We start from the raw sequence: 22,388 nt of genomic DNA, 5'->3' as shown, positions 1-22,388 counted from the left end.
TAAAGCAGTTTAAAACCTATTTAAAGAGATAGAATTTAAAAAAATTGCTCAGAGGCATACACACACACACACACACACACACACATTTCCCTTTATTTTATCTGCTAGTCCATCCCTGCAATTGCTCCATATCCTTTACTATCATTGGCCTGTTACAGACAGCCCAAATAAAGCTGCTTCGAGTCACAGTGGAGGCATGGTGTTTCAATGATGCGTGAGTCCTAAGAGTCCAGAAGCCACACCAAAGCCATGCTCCAGTCCTTAGGGCTGGAGCATGGCTTTGGCGCGACTTCTGGATTCTTAGGACGCATGCATCATTGAAACACCATGCCTCCACTGTGACTCGAAGCAGCTTTATTTTGGCTGTCTGTAACAGGCCATTATATAGTAAACATGGGTTTAGAAACCCTAAGAGTTTCCTTTGTAATATCTAGTTTTACCCTTACTGGATGGCTGTGCAAAGGATTTGGTTTGACCTTCACAGGGGCAGTTGTTGCTTTTACTCTTCACACAGTTCAGCCTTCCTTTTTAAATGTAACGCTGAGACTTATTTTTAAAAGTTTTCTATAAATAACTTTCTTCTGCAATTAATTGCTAAGTAATTGTTTCTAAGAATGGAATATGGTAAAATGTACATGTATTAACAGCTAGTAGTGACATCATGTAACAGAAGAGGGGATTATCAGATGGGGGGTAATGACAGGAGAAGGATGGGAACGAAGTACCATGCTCCCATCCTTATTGCATGATCGTGCAAAGATGATCAGATACATGGTGCTTATCCTGTGATTATCCCATCAACGAAGAGGAATTGTCTTGTCACTGCAGTATTAATGGGTTATCCCATTATTAAGAAATTGAGATAATCCTGCTTCATTGATGGGATAATCACAGGATAATCACGACATCGTCTGATAATCTTCAGACAATCACGCAATAAAGATGGGAGCATCGTGGTTCGCTCCCATCCTTCTCCTGTCATTACCCCATTTGATAATCTCCATAATCTTACTGAATGTGCCCCATGTCATATCAGTTAAAATCAGGGGTTGGTGAAATGTGGACCACAGGCTGTATGTGGCCTTTCAGGGCTATTTTTGTGGTTTCTAGGTCCTTCCAGGTGTCAAAATAATTTGTTTTTGCAAAAGATATGCCCCCCCCCCCGCAACTTGTTTTGGTTCTGAAATGCTAAAAAAAATGATTAGGATGACTGGTGGGCCTTTTCACTTCATTTGGAGCCTCCCTGGATCCACAGGTGTTTAAACCAATTTTGGCATAATAAAATAAAATAAAATTTAAAAATCAACAAAACATTTTGTCTCCAAAGACTATCCTTACCACCGTGTCAGCTGAACTCTGACATGTCCTTAAGTGCAGGTGGTCTACAGGTCTGCACTGCTCAAACATTATGTTGTTCTGTTACATCCAAATGTGCCTTTTAGGTTCTCAGACATGGTGTCATGGTTCTCAAAAGAAAATTCTCCAGGTGGTGGTTGTACACCTTCACAGGACTTTCTACTCCATGATGGCTCTCAAAATACTGTATACAAACCACACAGCACACCATTAAAAACCTGTTTCTAAACACTTGATAGCATAAATATGTTTTGAGTTGTTGGCAGAAGGAAAGCAAGGAGAAGGGGTCATCCTAGGCACATCCACCTACCTGCAGGGAGGGAGTTTGAAAATCTGGGAGCAGCCACCAAGAAGGCCCTCTCCCTGGTTCCCACCAAATGAGCCTGAGAAGGTGGTGGATGGAGAGAAGAGCCTTTCTGAAACCTCTAATGTGCTTATAAAGGGAGAAACAGCCTGGACTCAAGCTGTCTAGGATTTTGTATTCAGCACTTTGAATTGTGCCCTGGAAACAGAGCAGCAGCCAGTGGACTGTTGCAAAAAGGGAGTTGTGTGCTCCCTGTAGACATTCCTGCTTTCAGAGTGGGGGAAAAAAAAATACTTATTAGGGGCCAGGTCAGCACAGTTTCTCTTTACATTTATATTTAGGGCTTGTTTACTGATTACACAAAAAGAGTAAATGGAAATTAAAGCAAGTTAACATGTGCATGTTATATTATAACATATGAATATGGATGGACGAGAAAGCCAATTGTTAAACTCATTGCTGAGCTTCTGCATCTGCAACACTCTACAAGTTGTTACCAAAGCACAGAGCATTCATTGTAATGCCTTTTCACATGGCCCCACAAATTTCATCATGATTTGGATGCTTTTCTGCACACAGTGAAGGTTCCTGGAGTTCATGCTACATTTGGCTCACAGCAGCACTTTCAGGGACTTGCGATAGGGAGCAGATGTGTGCTGTAGTAAGGCATCCATTCAGTCCCGTGTTGTATGTATGGCTTCCAAAGAGTCCTTTCTCTCACAATTACATAGCCTTCATCTTCATCACCTGTCTTGTTTCATTTGAAACACATGAACTGGCAAGCTTAAAAAAACCTGATGGAGTAGTGGGGAAGAGGAACGGATGGCTGTGGCACAGATCTTGAGTAGTTATGGTGGGGTGGAGCTTTCCTCAAAAAAGGATGAGTTCACTAGCTTGGCTGCCATGTTTTTATTGCTGCCTACAGAATGTCTGAACCCTTCAGACAAGTTCCTTGTGATTCCTCTTGCAGATCTGTGGTGGGCGTTAGCATAAAATGCCAGGAAAGAACTATGGGAACATAAAAAGAATAAGGAAAATAAATAGTTATGTTCAGTATATAAGGTAAAAATAAACAGCTCAGGGAGCTGTTCCAAGAACAATTTGTGCTTTCTAGGCCAGGGAAGTGGTTTCTCAATATAGGTTGGGCCTGTCTCTTTTATTTCAAGTGAGCTTTTGGCTACCATTAACTCTTGGAAAGTTCTGTTGACTAAGAAGCTTTTGAGATCCTGATAAAATTAATGTTATCAGCGCAATGTGATACAGAAGTCATGCAAGTGTTTCTTTTCTTCTCCCGTGATGAATCTGGCTTCAATTTTAGGAGATGTTCTGTATGTAGTACTGATCAGGGAAACTGATACTCCAGAGATATCCATGACGTGTTCCCTGTTAAGTTTATGTCTCGTAAAATAAGCATTGAAAACACTAACATCACAGAATAGAAAATTGCTCCAGTGCATCCAATGTATCTTTTCTATTGCAACACCATCTATTGGCTAAACAGGAGGGAGACAACAAGGATAGAAGGTGTATGCTTTACCTGTGCCCCAAAGTCTCTGTGTGTGTGTCTGAGAGAGAGAGAGAGAGAGAATCGGGGTGCTGGCTAGGTTGCAACTTCCATTCTTTCCAAGAAGGAAAAAATAAGACTCAGCTGTAGATTATACTAAAAGATATTTATCATAGAAAAAAGGAGGACATGCTCTCAGTATTCTTTTTAAGAAGGCAATGGGTGTTATGCTTAGCAGGTACTTCCCTCCCCCTCCATTTGTGAATAGCAAAGATGTCTATGCAAAGAACCCCCATACCTCCCTTGAATTTCTTGGAAACCTTCCAACAGATAATAGAAAGCAACAACTCTCTGCAGAACTTGTGAGATATGTCAGAGCACAGATTTTAGCAAAATAGGTACTTGTTTAACCACGTCACCAGTAATATGGTACCTTGGATGTCTTCCTTGCCTGTCTTCTTATGGTCCCTTATTTTTAAACCAACTTGGATCAGGCCCTTCAAATAGAGGATTGCCATTAATGAAGTAGGATGAAGCTTGGAAAAGTTACTTTTTGGAATACTGCTTTCAGAATCCTCCACTGGCAGGTTGTTATTTGGAGATGTAGTTCAAAAAATAACATCTCAAGCTCTGAATAGGATGCATGCCTAATTCCCCACCTTACTTGTGAGTTCTCAGGAATCTTTGGAGCAGTTGATGTTGTGTACAGAATACTGGACTAGCATTCCAGTTTAGCAAGGAGATTTTCATGTGCTGTGAATAAAACAAGTTTTCAACAACGCTGAAAAGAGTTTACTTGTTTTCATCTGTTTCTGCATGTTCATTTTTCCTGAACATGCAGACATACAATAAAGTCTAGTTGTCTTCACTGACAGCAAAGGACATCTGTTTCCTATGCTTGACAGAATCTTCAAATATGAAGTAGTCTATGTCAATTAGGCTTTTAGAGATGAAATATCAATAAAAGACTGATGTGCTACTTCCTGTGCTGGTACTATAGAAAAAATTTGAAGAGAACATCTGTCTTATTTCCACTATTAATTTTTCAGTATCTCCCTTTGACCAACCCAGAGGTGGATCCAGCGTTTTGAGCTATTTTTCGTTCTTCTAGTAAACTTATACTAGAGTAATCTTATGTATTATACATTTGAGTTTAGCAGTTCACTGTTCATTTGATGTTATGTAATTTCATGCAATTATCTTAACAGAATACTATTTCTCAAAGTTAGTTATTGCATTTAAAAAAGCCTTGATCTTCACAAACCAAGTAGGCTTGCCATACACATCCTCAAACCAGGGCATTTAATTTACATATTATTCTCATTACACAAACTAGGTACATGAATACATGAATTGTGAAATTCTTTCTTCTACTATGTTTCAATCTTCATACCATGTTTAACAGTTACGTTTGATCTGAGATAACCATAGAGTAATCTTTAAAATTTTGGGCAATGAGACTCAAGTTCAAATCTCTCCTTAGTCATAGAATTTGCCATGTGAGCTTGGGCCACCACTAAGTTTCAGCAAATCTGTCTTATAGGGTTGCCGTGGTGAATGAATAGAGAAACTATGGACTTTATCACATGGGGAAAAATGGGGGGGGGGTTATACAGGCATTTTTGGGGGACAGTTGCACAATCACAGCAAAGATTTTCACACACATCATGCTTAGAGAGGACTTATCCTGGGAAAAACCAGGGCCTCATTCCCATTTACCTGGGAGTCAGTTTCTGAACTGAATCCATGATTCAGTTCAGCAGCAGAGTGTGGTTCTCACTGCAGTTTGCACTGATCGGAGAGGCAAGGCTGGGACAGAAGAGGCATGGCTGGAGCAGAGAGGCAAGGCCGAGGTGGAAGGAGGCATGGCCAGGGTGGAAGGAAGCAAGCATGGCCAGGGCGGAGAGGCTGGAGAAGCCGGGCTACTGGGTGGATTCGAATCTGTCTGGTTCCCACTTGGGCTGAATCGATTTATTTCAGAATCAATCGATTCAGCCCAAAAGACCCTGAAAAAACCAGCATCTTTTTGATGTGGGTTAAATGGGTCAAAACCATGCCCCCCCCCCCCCGTCCAAATCGCTGAAGCAATTTGTATTAAGTGGGAACCATGGTGGTTTAAGCCAGATTGTACTGAATCATGATCTGGTTTAAACCATAGTGGGAATGAGGCCCAGGAATGCTCCAGGAACAAATCATTCATGAGATTTCCCCTGTTGGCTTTCTTTATGTACTCACAATGAGCCCCTCTGTCTTCTTGCATTCTGCCACTCTATGTTTCTTCCCTTGACCTGAAAGGCAGTAGTGGACTTGTTCCTTGCAGAAAAAATTGACATAAGGGTACCTCCACATTTTGCCCCATATCTCAGGTTCTACATGGGCTAGAGACTTTCTCTAAAATAAAAGCTTAGAGTCTGGGCCAAAATGATGATGCATATGGACACTGGGTGGCATGTGTAGAATCTGAGTGAAAACTCAGTCATCCAGGTGTTATGGAAATCCTGCTACTAAGTCATAGAAATATGCTTTCTAGAGCACAACAAAGGTCCACTGATGTCAGAACTTGGGAAAGGTATTATTATTATTATTATTATTATTATTATTATTATTATTGCTTCCTTACTTATTTAATTCACATTCTGCCTTTCTCCTTCGACAGGGCCCATGGCAGTCCCAGAATCCCCCCAGTCAGCAAGGCTTGGTGGTACTCTTTTGGGGCTTTAGGGAATCCCAAAAGTACGATTCTCAAGGCATGGTTCTAAGCAAAACATGGAAACTGTTGGAGTCAGCTTTCAAACAGCAGTTGAGATTCCCCAAAATCACCATAAGATACAGAACATCTTTCTGTGTGTATGAATTTCCATGCAACCAACAGACACTGTCAAGAATGTCTATGCCAAATGGCCTCTGTGTGGCATTTGCAACTTGTAGATCAATGGTGTGCAATTGTGAAAGGATAGGGACCAGCATTAGCCCTCCAGGAGATCATGGAGGATGCAAATTGCACTCGCCTGCAACAAACAAACAAACAAACAAACAAACAAACAAACAGACAGACAGACAGACAAACGTACAAATGAAAAACACCAGTGTTGGTGTCCTAATGCCTTCTAGGGGACATATTTTTGCTTCCCTTGGGCCATTTTAGCCCAGGAGAGACATTCTTTTGCTGAAGGAAAAAATTAGGGAATTCATTTCATGTTCACTTCTACACTCTCCCAACTGTCCCAATTTGGCAGGGATAGGCCCAATTACTTCTCTGTTATCTCACTTTTCAGCTGCTTTTAAAATATCCCAGTTCTCTCCATCCACTTTCCTCCTTTGATCTCAGCTTACATAAATTGCTTGTTTAAAGTATGAAAGTAGTTTGCACCCAATTAACTCAGCACAGAGAGACAAAAGGAGGGGGGCAGTATTTTATCCTTCCCAGTGGACTCAGGCAAAAGCAAACTGCTGCACCCTCTCCTAACTTGTACATTCTTTCATATTAATATCTTTTGTCATAGTAACCACATTCTTATTTTGCGTGACTACACATGTCCTAGTTTTCAGCTGTGAAATGCTGGAAGATATGCACATCTTGTTTTTCTGTTTTTAAAAGTGTATCCTGATCCTAAAATGGTCTGGGATGTATGTTTCAAAATGTCTTCCGTGCTCTGTAGAGATTGTTTGGGGACATTTTGGACATTTTCCTTGAACCATGGGAGCTCTGAGGGCCACAAAAACAGCCCTTTACATGTCCCCATTGCAGACTGTCTCTTAGGCTGCAGTCCTGTATCTTCTTACCTGGGTCTAAACCCAAGTAAATTCACTGAGACTTATTTTTGCATAGACATTCATAGGACTGTGCTATCAGTGTGTGCCAAAACTGTATTTTTTTAGAAAAACTCCCACAGACATTTTTTTTTAAAAAAATGTAAATTGTTTTCCCCAATAAAGGAACAGCTAGTGAGAAAATTCATATTTTTAGTAATTCAGCCAGTCCATTCTCAGATGCCTCTAGAGCTCTTGGGCAAAATCCCTCTAAATCTTGGAATACAATGGGCTTTACTATATAAATTCAGTTATGTTTTTTCAGGACAACTCGTTTCTTGAGAATATATCTCACTATTTCCTTGGAAGATTATTTTGTTTTGCTTTTATAAAAATGTCCTGTGGTTACCACAGGAATGCTACACATCCATTAAGGAGAGATGAGGTAGGGCTGAGTGTAACTGAATGGAATGAGTGTGGATAGACCAGAATAGAAGCAATTCTTAATTAAAAGATATAGAGAGAAGCCACTATGTTTCCTTTTGTTGCTCAGTAATGGAATTAGCTTGGGTACCCATTTGTCCTTCATCCTAGTAACTTGAAATTTAAGGCTTACCAGTCTTATCTTTTGGGAGGTGGACTAAACAGTTGAAATTGCAGTGAATTTTAAGCAGAGCTTGGAATTTATTTTGCACTACAGCTCCCAGAATCTCCCAGTCATCATGGCCATTTGCCATGGAGGGAGGCAGGGGAATACTGGAGATTGTCACTTCTAAAAGTAACATTTCCAAGCTCTGGTGTTGAGGCTCAAGGAGATGCCAAAGTAACAGGGGGAAAAACAGACAGAGCAAATGTTGGGATATTTGTAGCTTGTTTGTTATCCTGGATTATTTGATGGGAAATCCTGGGAACAGCTGCAACATTTTATTCCTACTCTCCAATGGATGTTACATTGCAAGACATATCATAATCAGTAAACTTCTCAGGGACATATGTGTCCCAATTGTGGTTCATATTGGGTTTTTGGTCATTCCCACAATACATTTTATCTTGATGAAAGCTGCACTGTTTGCATGCTGGACATCTTGAAGATGGTTGATGGGATAGATAAAGGTAAAGGCAGTTCTTTTCTCACTCCTCCTTTTTTTCTCCCTAAAAAGTGTTTTCGTAGAGTTAGTGTATGCATCGGTCAAATAGTGAAATAGCACTTTTGCACTGAAATGCAATAATACTATTACTCTAAGGAGTTTATCACATGGGACGAATCCCATGCAGAAGCTAAATTTAAACTGAAAACAACCCACATTTGCAGGTTATTTTTTAGATGACGTTCGGAGTTAACCCAAACAGAAAGTTGAAAAGACCCACATTTGCAGGATGTTTTTCAGATGTTTGTGTGAAAGAGAAATAATGCGAAAATGACCCGAATGCAGTCTCATCAAAACCAGCTCCTTTTTACTTTCACTAAATTCAGAAAGTACAAAGGAACTTTCCATTCAGATTATTTTTTGCATTATTTCTCTTTCACGCCAATGCATCTGAAAAACAACACCTAGATTTTAAAATTCAATTTCTGCATGGGATTTTACCAATTCATCCTCTGTGTGATAAACTCCTAAGAAAAATAACCAAAAATAAATAAAGAAAAATAATTTCAAAAAATATCATTTCAGGGCATAGGAACACACCCCAACCTCATCAAACTATGCCCCCCCCACTTTACAAAACAAACCCCTTCTAATGCAGATTGAAGAAATTGTTGCGCCAAGCAACTAACAGCATCCAGGGAGAAATAGGAAAGAGTCCACTCATAGGGAATGAATGGACACAGAGGCAACAAAATACTGGCAATGCCCAGCAAAAATGAAGGAGCTATACTGCAAAAGCTGATACTTCTTTTGACCTGTCAGGAAGAGCTTAACATGAAAGTGCCACTAGATGCACTGATTGTATTGTGCCTTTCTGGAGAAACCAGCAGGAAGAAGTTAAGAGCAATACTGAGTTTCCCAAACCGAGAAGACAATTGTTCCACCTGCTGAAGTAGCTTGTAAAACCTTTCCTTAAATAAAAACTTAACATGTATTGGAAAAGCACAGAGTTTATTTGATGCTATAATCAAAGAACTTAATGTCTAAGTACTGGTCTCTGAGCATGAACAACATTTCAGAGTACAGTCAGCCTGGCCCTCCTTATCCACAGATTCCCCCCCCCACGGATTCAAGCATCCATGGGATTGCTGCTGTACTAGGAGTTCTCTTAGAATTATCTCAAAGATGTAAGAAAATATTGACTCATATAGGTTGAAAACAACAATGCAATATGGCTGTGTTTAATTTAGCAGCAAATCTTGAATTCAACTCTACAAGGTTTCAGGCTAAAAATAAAATGTGGCTGCCTGATTTATCAGGCAGGCCATGTTGCCCCCGGGAGCTTTGCCGCTGCAAGGCTGAGAAGGGGTGTAGTTGTGCCCCGGCATTCCTTGCTGGGTGCTCAGGCCTGGGATTAGCTGGCCAGGGTGGAAATGGGAGGGACTTCCGCCTCCCGGGGCCTCTCTGGGAGTCATGGGGTCCCTCTCTATGGTCGCCCCGGGACCTCCAGGGCGGCCAATTCGTCGGCTGGCCTTGGGGGCGGGGTGACTTCCCTCCCGGCTCCTCCCACATACTGGCTTATTTAAGGCCATGTGGCTTCCTGCTCGGAGTCATTTTGCTGCTCGGTGCCATCTGCTGCTTGGTGCCATTTGCTGCTTGCTGCTATTGCTGCTCGGTGCTATCTGCTGCTCGGTTCACCCACCCTCCCTCCCTTGAGTGTGTGGTTTTTCATGTCACAACTTCAGGGGCGGCAGCATAGGTCGTGGATCTGGTGGGCCTGGTTTCCAGGGCTGCGTAGCACTGGTTCAGGAGTCCATTTGGGACACAGTGTCATGGCCAGCCAAGATGAGCTCTCGGAGGATGAGGAGGAGGATGAACTTCCTCCAGAGCAAGGGCTGATTGAGGCTATGCCAGGTGTTAGTTCTACTCTGCCAGGTCCCAGCTGTGCTTCCCCAGCCCCAGAGCAGGAGGTCCAACCAGGTCCTAGTACTGAGGAGAGGCCTCCTATGGTGCCACAGTCTAGTGGTGACTCTGGAGACGAGGCTTGCCTGCAGGTGCCTTCCTATCAAGAGAGGAGGGCCGAGAGTGCTTGCAGGTGCAGATCCAGAAGGACTGCAGAAAGACAATTAGCAAACCAGCCTCAGGTGGTTTGAGGGAGAGTTTCCCTGATTTAAGTGGGAGAAAGGCTTGAGTTTGTTGCTAGAGTTTATTGCATGATCCCTCGGCGTGATTGCTGCTAGCACTAGCTCCTAGTATCTGGATTCTTGTTACCTTGACCTTGGACCAGACCTGTGTTATCTCTTGGCTGTTTTGACCTCGGACTGTTTGACCACGCTGTCTCCCGGTATCCTGACTTTGGCTTGACTCTCGGCACTGTGAATCTCTGGAATCCTGATCTTGGCTTGTCTTCTTGAACTGCATTCAGACTACTTCTGTGTAAGTTCTGCTTTACTGTCACTGGGCTAAAGACTCTGTTATCAGCATATGTGTGTTTGCTGGCAGCATTTCCGGACACACGGGAGCGCTGAGGGCATGCGTTGTGGCCATTGTGGGAGCCACAGCATGACAGCGTCTCCTGGTGTCTAGGGGCTTGATTAAATACATGCGATCGGATGGTTGCATGGATGGATATATGGCGTTCCCTTAGCCCCTAGGCCCTCCCGAAGCCTGGCCATTACCAGGTGTTACGATTCATCATACAACAGCGGGTTGTATGATGATCCAGATCCAGACCTCATGCTTTGGGCCAACGCTACTTTGCTTGCTGGTTGCTTAATAAAGTTGTGGCCTTTCATCCATATTGCTGGCTCCTGCTTTTCTTGTAGCGGCGGCCTCCCAGGCAAATACAACTATTTTTCAAAAGGGATTTCAGGCAGTGCTTTCAGGCAGTGGCACAGTTTGTGGGTCTGGGTCATGCATTGAGATTTACTTAATCTCATTGGTTCACTTTAGGCTTCTTTGAAGATCCCAGAACTAATTCCTAGTTTATTTAGGATGCTGAAAATTAGAGGATGGGGAGGGTACTGCAGAACAAAGCTGTCTGAATGGCATGGTACTGATCTCCCCTTACAAAGAAGATGGGGACTAACAAAGCACAATTGGGTAGAAAAACTTAAAGAAGGAGATTTAGAATCTGCTGAGTTAAAACAAGCTCTGCTCTGTGTGAGAGTCTGTTGTGAAAACCAACATGTGTTGAATGGTCACTAAAATTTTTGGCTTTGGCAACTGAGGATTATGCATCTTTCTGTTGCTTGATTGTGGCAAAATAAAAAAGCCAAGCACCATAAATAAAATTGCCCAGAAGAAACTGCAATTTCATTAATGGGTGTCCATTCCCTGTGAAGTTTCTTTCATTTGTGATTTTTATAGTTGTATATTCTGTTTATTTTCTTGGTCAGACACATTTCTTGGCTACATGTCTACCCTTGTCTGTTCCAAAGACAGGAATGAGAATGTGGTCTTCTGATCCTTAAATAGGGTGAACAGGCTTCCAAGCAATCACTTACATTTGGAAGAAGATGAGAGAGTTGGGGGTAACAAATGAACTTTCCTTGTGAATATATTACCATCTTGCACAGCCACAACAGTGATGGCTCTTTTGTTCCCTTAACACTGCTTGCATGACTGGCATCAAAATAGGTTGCATGGTAATGTGCCAGAGTGAGATATGTTCTGGTTATGCAGAATTCAAGATGAATCAACAGAAATATATTCTGGCTGCTGTGTAAAGGTTTGTGTATTCTTTTGAGGAAGTCTAGACTCATATTAGCATCACTAGGGGCTGAATTCTCAGGAGCATAGTGTGAAAACATTATTGAGCTACATTTAAGCACACTGCTTACTCATACTTTAGAAGGTGAGATAGTAAGGCAGTTTACTATTTTACACAGTAGTTTATATCTAAGAGATATAATCTGTAATAAAAAGAGGATGAGGGTCATGAAACCTAGATGCTAGAAGTTTGGTATGAATATTAAAGGGATGGTATGATGTACACCTGCGCTTTAAAACCTACTGACTGCTTTTAATTAATCCAGATGGAGTCATGTGTTATACTGTATTACCTTCTTCAATCATTAGGTGTCAGAATTCCCTAACTGCTGCATAGATTTGCTATTGATTTAGGTTGAAAAGGAAGTAAAGAAGCCAAAGGAATGGGCTGCCCCCTATCTTGATGCATGTAATGTTATTATAAAAAATGTTGCTGTGAGTTTACTAGAGAAATTAAGATAAAATATAGTTGTCGCTGTCTTGTATAGTATATGTAATAAGGTAAGACAGGCTCTGTTGAGAGGGGGAGAGGGTATGGAATGCTTGGCATGAATGGTAATTGGCTGAATGTCTGAGGGACTTTTAAAAATGAAGCTATATAGGACAATTAGAGTGAGTTGGGCCTGTCAAGTTTAGGATTAGGAGGCTGTAAAAGTTAAGAATAGGAGTTAGGGATAACAGGAGAGTAAGTCAGGGTCAGAGAAAGAGATTAGTTAAGTCAGTTAGGATGTAAGTAAGAGTGAGAGTGAGGGATATGGGTGTTGGTGTTAGGAATATGAGCGTGAGTAAGAATTAGTGTCAGCCAGGTTTTAGATGTATTAAATAAGCAATTTTGATGTTATGTTCCACTTCTGTTTAATAAATCATTTTTGTATTATACACTTGAGTCTCTGAGAATGTTACATTAAGGATATTGGAAAGCCTGAGTTCACCCACAGTATCTGTGGTGGTAGCAGTTATTCAAGGGTGATGGTGCCCAGTCAAGAGATCATATGAATAAGATTGTGCACAGGAACCATGAAGATATCTAGAAGGCCTCCACATTTGTTGCCATAGCTGTGGTACATTTTACATTGCTGACAAAGGTGGGGATGAGTGGAAGCCCTCACAGTTGGTGGCTGTGATGAATATAATTGGTGGGTATACTGGTGGGATAGAGTACCACCCCCGGCATGAAATGTATGGAGCCCTCCCTCACTGGGTTGTTGCAGTGGCAGCAGCTGTGGCTTCATTCAGCTGATGACACCCAAATATATTTCTCCATGTCCTGATCAGCAGCTATGACAACAGATGGCATTTCTCCCCTCAATCAGTGTCTTGAAGCGGTAATGGGCTGGATGTGGAAAAACAAACTCAGGCTGAATCCTGACTAAACAGAGGTACTTACAGTAGGGGCCCCCAAACCAGGTATAGGGTTGCAACCTCCAGTCCTAGATGGGGTCACGCTCTCCACAAAGTACTGTGTTCGCAATCTGGGGCTGCTCCTAGACCCGTCGCTTCACATGAGAAATCAGGTGAATACGACGATCAGGAGCGCCTGTTATCAGCTTTGGCTGATATGCCACTGCGCCCTTTCCTGGAAGTAAAGGACCTAGAAACTGTTGTACATTTACTGGTAACTTCACAATTTGATTTCTGTAATGTGCTCTACATGGGGCTACCCTTGTGCCTAGTCTGGAAACTTCAACTAGTGCAAAATATGGCAGCCAGGTTGGTTGCCGGAAAAACTAGGAGTGACCGAATAACACCCATCTTAAAATCTCTTCACTGGCTGCTTATTAGTTTCTGGGCACAGTACAAGGTGTTGGTTATATAACCTTTAAAGCCCTACATGGCTTGGGCCCAACCTATTTCAGGGATTGCCTGCTCCCATATAATCCGCCCTGCACCCTCAGGTCCTCTGGGAGGAATCTATTGCAGCCTTTAAAAACCAGACTAACTGCTACCTCCCAGAGGGCCTTCTCTGCAATTGCTCCCAAACTATGGAATGGTCTGCCAGACGAGATCCGTCAAATTGCCAGCTTAGACAGCTTTAAAAAAAAGCTGTCAAGACGGATCTCTTCCGGCAGGCCTTTCCTGAATAAAAGTGCCTGGCCACAGAATGACTGCCCCCACAACATGTATTAGCCCACCGCTCTGTCCTCGCTGTATTTTTATTGTGTTTTTAATGTTTTAAATTGTAACTTGTTTAATCCTGTTTTAAGGGGGGGGAATTTGGGACATAAATTTGTAAATGTGGATTTTAACGTGTTATAAGCCACTTTGATTGTCTTGTCACAGAAAAGCGGGATATAAATAAAAGTTTTATTTATTATTATTTATGGTGTGGGTACAATATCTTCAACTCCGAGGACTATGTAACGGTAACTTAGTTCAAACTAAATGTAAGTTCAGCTTTCCTTTCCTTTCCACAGGACTCAGAGCAGAAGTGGCTCCATTGTTACCTTGCAACAGCACACAGGGCCCTCCCGCACAGTCCGACGCTATCCTGCCACAAATAATGACCAGTTAACATCAAATGTGTTGCCGAATGTGAATGGATTTGATCAGAGCAGTTCTGGACCACGTACAGCCTATCCAGAGCCTACTTCATCTCTGTGGGGTAAGGTTTAAAGGATCACTTAGATATCTGTGACAAAGAAAAGTTTTGTCTGTCTGTCTATCTAATCTATATATCCTGCCTTTTTCCCAAAATGGGATTCAAGGCATCTATCTTATAATAATTTAAAAAGAAAAAATTAAAACATTACTTACACAATTTAAAATATAATTAAATAATACTAATATTAAAACATAAGTTAAAAGCATAGTTAAAGCCATTTGAAAAATTAAAAAAAATCAAAACATTAAAACAGCACACCACAGTACATAAGTAAAATTCACCCACCAGTTGCCTGGCTAAATAAAAATGTCTTCAGCTGTTGGCAAAAAGAGAGAAGCATTGGGGCTGACCTGATTTCTCGTGGAAGGGAGTTCCATAATCTGGGAGCAGCCATGGAGAAGGCTCTCTCCCAAGTCCTCACCAACCCCACCTGCGAAGGTGGTGGGACTGAGAGAAAGCCCTCCTCTGCTGATCTTATCATGTGGGCTGGCTTGTTTAGGGAGATATGGTCCTTCAGATAGTCTGGACCCAAGCCATTTGGGGCTTTTGTTAGTGTGGAGAGGACGTCGTTAAGTAGGTTATAGACATTTTGGGATTCCATAGCCATGGATCCTATATAGAATTATAGAGCTGGAAGAAACCAGAAGGACCATCCAGTCAAGTTCCCTGCCATGTGTTAATATACAAATTTATAATAATAATAATAATAATAATAATAATAATAATAACAACAACAATAAAAGTGTCCTGACAGATGGCCATCTATCCACTATTTAAAAACCTCCAAAGAAGGAGGCTCCATCACACTCTTGAGGCAGCATATTTTACTCTTGAACAACATTTACTGTCAGAAAGTTTTTCCTAGTGTGGAATTTCTTTTTCTTTAGTTTAAACCCATTGCTCTGGATCCTAGCCTCTGGAGCAGCACACAAAAAAGCTTGTTCCATCCTCAGTATAATATCCTTCAAATATTTAAACAAGGCTGCCATGTTACCTCTTAACCTTCTGTTCTCCAGACTAAACACACCCAGCTCCCTAAGCTGCTCCTCATAAGGCATAGTTTCTATACTTTCCCCATTTTGGTTGCCCTCTAGCTTGTCAACATCCTTCTTGAATTGTGGTGCCCAGAACTGGACACACAGTATTCCAGCTCTGCATTGAAAATGATTATTTATTTCTGCGAGAGGACTTTTTAGATGCTTCAAAGACACCAGCAGAGAATTTAGGCAGCTATTTTAGGCTAGGGAACATATTATTCTGTTGTCTTATTGTTTATCTTAGCTAAACTTTGCTGTCCTGAAAAAGCAAGCCATTTCCCCCTCCCATTTCTGTTTCCACTTAGGAGGCATGTGATGCAGAGACCATTGTTTTTCTTAGATGGTGGCACTGAATGCTAAGCAAATGAAGTTTTTGGTGAGACTTCTCCTCACTCCTTCACTCATCAGATTGCTTCAAGGATCTCCCAACTCAGAGGGACCCCTTGCCATAAGCACTGCCTGTTTTGCTGGCAAATCGACACAGTAGGATGTGTAACCCAGTCAATTTCAGACATCAAATCTGTATGGAACTCTTGCTTTGTCCTTGCTTCCTACATGTTTTGCTCCTTAATAAGGAGGGTGAGGCCAGGGAAGAAATGGTGCAGCCCTCCATATGTTGTTAGACTGAAGTTCCAGCAACCTAGCCAGCCTAGACAATGCAAGGCATGGTGGAAAGTGAAGTCCAACATCACCTGGAGAACAGCATAATTCCCACCCTTGTGTTAGGCTACCGGTACTAAGAAGGCACTTGATAAATGCTTGGAGGAATATTTATTCATCTCATGTTCCATGTTTCAGCTCTGGTATTTATAAGCTCTGGCACAACCAAATTAAATCCCAATGCAGAGGTTAATTCCACCAACTCCACCATCCATATTTACATTGCTTTTCTTCCTTTGTTATCTGTGATCAAATTTACCTCCTCGTATTGTGTGAACCACTCCTCTTTCAACCAGGACACCTTCACTCACATAACTGTCCCCCTTTCAACAATTCTCTCCCCTCATCTGAGCTGACTGGCTCAGCATCCTGATTCTGACATTCTTTTTTTCTCAGTTGAAGGAGCCAAGTATTATATTGGAATACCATCATATCTTTTATTGAGACATAGAAGATATTCACACAGCATCGTTATATTGTTCCTTTATTGTCCCAAAGTGTAGTGGAATCGTCTTAACAGATAGACGATTCCAAAAGATTTTCACATGAGGCTGTTAGTGTTCTTAAATCGTTGATATATCAGAATTCAGCAATAAATGATTACAAAACGATTTCAAAACAGTTACATTCACACACTGGACATAGCAACGATTTAAGAACACTAACAACCTCATGTGAAAATCTTTCAAGGTCACACAATAGGTTTCATGGCCAAGCAAGGACTCCAACTCGTCTGTAGTATTGTAGACTAAAGCTCAAAGCACTACATCACACTGGCTATCCCTTCAAGATAGCTTTGTTTCTTCCCCTGCCCCCCTCCCCCCCAAAAGGGAGAATGAACACAGAGATATAGATGGAGAGGGAACAGAAAGAATGTATTATCTTTTAAATACGAAAATGCTCCATGTCTCTTTTGCTTAATGTGTGCTTACTTTCTTTCCTGCCTTATTGTTATTCCCATTTTGGGAGGAAGAATATAAATCCGTTAAATAAATAAATAAATAAAATATTGTTTTTCTTATTTATCTGCTGAAAATGTATTCTGTTGATTTGCTACATGATACACATAACCTTCTGTTTATTTTTCAACATAATGATGATGATGATAATAATAATAATAATAATAATGTTATTTTATAAAGTTACAGGTGGCTCACAACATCTGATAAAACAGAACATACAGTTAAAATAGATCCCATTAATTCTCTCCCCCCACATCCTTACCACACTAAAATATTATTAAACAATCAACAATTAAAACAATTAAGCATTTAAAATAAAATATTAACCATAATAATCAAGCCAGTCAGAGACAACAGGATGGACAGTTTGGGTGTTCTTTGTGATGGTCTGTATCTACGGAAGTCTGGGTGGATCATTCAGAGAAGGCCTGTTGGAAAAGATCTGTCTTGACAGCCCTTTTGAAACTGTCAAGGTTTGTGATGTTCTGGATCTCCTCTGACAGGCCATTCCATAATTTGGAGAGGCCAGTGAGAAGACCCACTCTGGGTAACTATCGTCAACCTGGTGTTTATTGGTTGCAGAAGGTTTTTCCCAGAGGACCTCAGTTTGCAGGGCGGATTGTATGGAAGAAGGTGATCCCGCAAATAGGTTGGACGCAAGCCATGTAGGCCTTTAAACATCATAACCAACACCTTGTACTTTGCCTGGAAATTAATTGGCAGTGTAAAAATTTTAAGATAGGGGTAATGTGGTCACTTCTAGCTGTCCCGGTGACCACTCTGGCTGCCATATTTTGGACTAGTTGAAGTTTCCGGACTAGGCACAAGGGTAGTCCCATGTACAATGCATTACAGAAATTGAGATGTGAGATTACCAGCACATGTACTACAGTTTCTAGGTCCCTCTGTTCCAGGAAAGGATGCCATTGGCATATCAGCTGAAGCTGATAGCAAGCATTCCTGACTGTCACATTTACCTGATTAGACATCAGAAGCAACGAGTCTAGGAGCACTCCCAGATTTCAAACACAGTCCTTTAAGGGGTGTGTGACCCCGTCTAGGATTGGTTGACCTATCCTCATACCTGGATTAGTGGGCTCAACAATGAGTACCTCCGTCTTATTCAGCTTCAGTCTCAGTCCATTAACACTTTAAGACACTCATTGAGAGAAGAGATACCGTCTTTGGTCTGAGCTGTGGTGAGAGACATGGAGAAGTATATTTGGGTGTCATCATTGTACATGCCCCATGTCTCTCGATGATCTCACCCAGCGGCTTCATATATATATTGAATAGCATTGGTAACAGGATGGCACCTTGAAGGACACCAAATTGGGGCAAAATGCCAGCAGGGCATCATGGGAGATTTGCAACCCGGGGGTCTTGCGATGGTGTTCAAGAGCATCAGCAGATTGGAATTCCACACCAGACCAATCCACAGTGAGTTCAAACTGACCATCAATGCGAATCTCGTCAATCCACTTATTTAGTGCACTCGCCAAAATGAGAAGCCAGCTGGATTCAGTTCGGAAGCCCCGTGGAAGCTCCACAGAAGGAGCACCCATTGAAAGCTACCAGGTGTGAAAATACATGAACGTTCTAACATGAATTCACATCACTCAATTCGAACTCACCCTAGTTCTGAGCTAAAAAACCCCAGTGTGATAAGGTCCTAAGACAAAATGTAGTCCCATGACCCTAACCTCATCACTTTCCTTCTCCTGGATCATTTTTAACATCTTTACTTGATGAAGAAGCCAGTGAAGCTTTGAAAGCTTGCACGATGTATTTTGTGCTTTTTAACAAACAACAAACAAAACAAGCTTCATTTATATACCGCTTCATACTGCCTAAGCAGTGTCTAAGCGGTTTACAACTGTAAGCTAATTTGCCCCCAACAATCTGGGTACTCATTTTAGCCACCTCGGAAGGTGATCCAATAAAGGTACCACTTCTTGGTGATTTTTGTTACATTATTATTCTGTGAAGTTGTTTTCTTTTCTTTGCAGGTGTCAACCTTACAGAAAAAATCAGGAAGATAAAAATTGTCTTCACTCCCACAATCTGTAAACAGACTTGTCGGCATGGCCGCTGCTACAATAGCTGTGAGAAAGGGGATACCACCACCCTGTACAGCCAGGGTGGACATGATCCTGACCCCAAATCTGGTTTTCGTATATGTGAGTGTTCTAAGATGTCTGACCCAGTTCACGTGGTTTATTTTTCTTCCTTGGTTTATTTGGTTTGTGACCAGACTGGCAATTCCTTCTAGAAGAAGAGTTCACAACTGGAACATTAAGAAAGCTCTACTTGTTTGAAGCAGACTATTTTCTCTGATAACACTTCTGCCTTATCTGGGAGTAGAGGCCAATTACAGTTATTCTTTTTATCTTCCCTTACCCTATTCTACACATAAGAATCTCTGGCATTCAGTCGCAGAGAAAGGTAGTAATGTTTCTTTTTCCTGGGTCTGATTTCTCTAATGTGGTATACTGGTTTGAGTGTTGGACTATGAGTCTTCAGATCAAGTTTTGAATCCCTGGTTGTCCATGGAAACCCAGTGGTCACACACTCTCAGCTTCTGATGAAAGTAAGGACCAAATCCCCTCTGAACAAATTTTGCCAAGAAAACCCCATGATCAATTCACCTTCCTCAGAAATTAGAATCATAGAGTTGGAAGAGACCGCAAGGGCCATTACTTGAACAACAACAACAAACTTCTCCTTTCTTTCCTTTCATTCGCATCAGCTTTGGGTTTTTTCCTTATCTTCCCACTTTTGCTTGTATGAAAATAAATACAGCTGGTGAGCATTTTATGGTATTCCTAACTAGGAAGGTAGCAGAAGCCTTTTCTTCTGATCTTAACATAATAGAATCATAGAGTTGGAAGGGTCTGCAAGGGCTGATTAAATATAGCCACCTTGGGTCCTGTGCCAGAAGAAAGGTAGGAAATAAATAAATAAATAAATAAATAATAAACCTTTATTTATAAAGCGCTGTAAATTTACACATGTAAATTTACACGGCACTGTACATACAATCTTCTAAATAATGGAAGTCAAGGCTTTCATACCTGGCATCCATGGTTTTTGGTGGGTTTTTAGGGCTATCTGGCCATGTTCTCAAAGACTTTCTTCCTGACGTTTCGCCAGCATCTGTGGCTGGCATCTTCAGAGAATGCTTGCCTGGAAAGGACTTGGGTATATATATATTGTGTGATCTGGAAAGGCAAGAGTGATTTGCATGTGTATTGTTCTGTTGCTAATGGCAGGCCTCAAGGTGGGAGGGTCTGCCCTCCAGATGTATGAGACTTTGTTGTTGTTTTTGTTATCTGCTATCAAGAAAACTTTGGCATATAGTGATTCATGAATAAGAGACCTCTAAAAGCCCTAGTCACCAACTGCCCTGCTCAGGTCTTGTGAAATCAGGGCCATAGATTCATTGTGACTTTCTTGATTGATCCTGGCCCCAGCAATCTATCCCATCACCCCCTGACCTGACTGATGTGTATGTATATATGTGAGTGTGTGTGTGTGTGAGAGAGAGAGAGAGAGGGGGGGGCAGGAAGGGAAGCAGTGTGGTCTTCTTTTGCTAGTGCCTTCCACTTTACCAAGTGTTAACCATTCCAAAGAGTCACAAAGTAGAACAGCTTCAGTTTGGTGATCTTGATATCTAGTAAGAGTTCAGGCCTGATTAACTGTAGTATCCATTCATTTATCTTTTTAACAGCCCATGGTATTTGTAGAACTTCCTTCCAGCATTACATTTTCTTCTTTTTGGCTTTCTTCTTGTTGGCTTTCTTTACTATCAAATTGCACTTTCAAAGGTGACTTAGACCCTTTTCACTTGTGACATTTTCATTCACATTCACATTTATTTACTACATCTTTCATAATCCCCAGGCAACCAAATAATTGTGAAGTCAAAGACTGTCATGGCTGGCATCCATAGTTTTTGGTGGGTTTTTTCGGTTATGTGGACGTGTTCTGGAAGAGTTTATTCCTGACATTGAATCCATAAACACCTGGATAACTTTAAATGAAAGGGAGAAACCCTTAAAGTAAAAAAGTTTGGCTACCAGTCCTGAAAAACACCAAAATCAAGACTCAGCACATGCAAATGAAAATTACTCAGGATCAGGGTTTTTTCCCCCAGCAGACAATGGATCACTAATTAAATAGACATTCTGAGGCCTTGCCATTCAACAACAGACCAATACACAGATTAATATGTAAATCACTTCCTCTCAACCATGGGTCACACAGTATATATAACCCACTCATTCCTATGCCAGCATTCTCTGAAGATGCCAGCCACAGATGCAGGTGAAATGTCAGGAATAAGCTTGTCTAGGACAGGGCCACATAGCCTGAAAAATGCACACACACACAAACTTGGTTCCGCTGGCTGGCCCTGATGGGAATTGTAGTCCAGCACATCTACTGTAGGGGGGTTTCTCTAAACTTTTGCTCTCTCACATTCTGTAATTTTTTTTTAAAAAAATAGCAAATCTAAGCTTTATTTAGATGCTTTTTAGATTGTTTCAAATAGCTTCGGCTTCATTTGGTAAAATGGAACATCAAGCTTGCATTTGCAATATTGCATGTTCAATAGCCTTTCAGAATTTATGTGTCCCATTTTAGCAACTTTCTTTCTTTAGCCCAAAGAACATGGCTTAAAGTGGATGGAAATGTAAATGTCACAGGTGAAAAGGTCCTCAGTCTTCTTTGAAAGTGAGGCTTGGTAGTCTACTTCAGTTACGCTGGCACTCTTCCCAACTAAGACAGCTTGAAATTTTTCTTTGATGGAATGAGAGTTGCTAAGTTCCACACATGAATTATGTGAGTTACTTCCCGGTAAAACATTGGCTCATTTGCTGACCAGTGTGTGAACTCTTAGACCTTCCTCTTAATCAAGTTTGTTTGACAGATTTTTCCTCTTTACAGATTTCTGCCAAATTCCCTGTCTAAATGGGGGACGCTGTGTAGGCAGAGATGAATGCTGGTGTCCATCTAATTCAACGGGAAAGTTTTGCCACCTACCAGCTTTAAAACCGGAAAGAAGACAAGCGCCAAATAGTCTGGCAAGTGGCCCTATGAAGCATTCCATGTACACACTTCCTCTGTCTAATCAACTTGGTAAGCAGTACTAATCTTATCTTATTACCAGCCAACATGCAAAGCTCATCTTGTTCAGACTGGGTCTCCTGGAGCTTTCATACAAGACCTTTACTGTGCTGTTGCCTTGCTTCTTTCATGGTATTTTATGGAGGTGCTGTTCAGACACTTCACTTTATCAAACCAGGCTGTTAATATGCCACAATCCTGTTAGTGTAAGAAAGGAAATGCAAACA

The 22,388-nt window shown here is 41.4% G+C and overlaps 1 protein-coding gene across 1 annotated transcript in view; it reads left to right on the top strand.

The window, feature by feature from the left end:
- Positions 1-22,388, top strand: part of LTBP2 (latent transforming growth factor beta binding protein 2) — a 229,350-nt gene that overhangs the window by 91,426 nt on the left and 115,536 nt on the right. The window contains exons 6-8 of the mRNA XM_042444931.1: positions 14,188-14,375; positions 19,044-19,214; positions 21,982-22,173. Coding sequence (XP_042300865.1) covers positions 14,188-14,375; positions 19,044-19,214; positions 21,982-22,173 — 551 coding nt within the window. The remainder of the gene's footprint in view (positions 1-14,187; positions 14,376-19,043; positions 19,215-21,981; positions 22,174-22,388) is intronic.

Source organism: Sceloporus undulatus, chromosome 1, assembly GCF_019175285.1.
Source record: "Sceloporus undulatus isolate JIND9_A2432 ecotype Alabama chromosome 1, SceUnd_v1.1, whole genome shotgun sequence".
NCBI classification, from domain to species: Eukaryota; Metazoa; Chordata; class Lepidosauria; order Squamata; family Phrynosomatidae; genus Sceloporus; species Sceloporus undulatus.
This window is presented reverse-complemented; position numbering and strand designations above follow the sequence as displayed.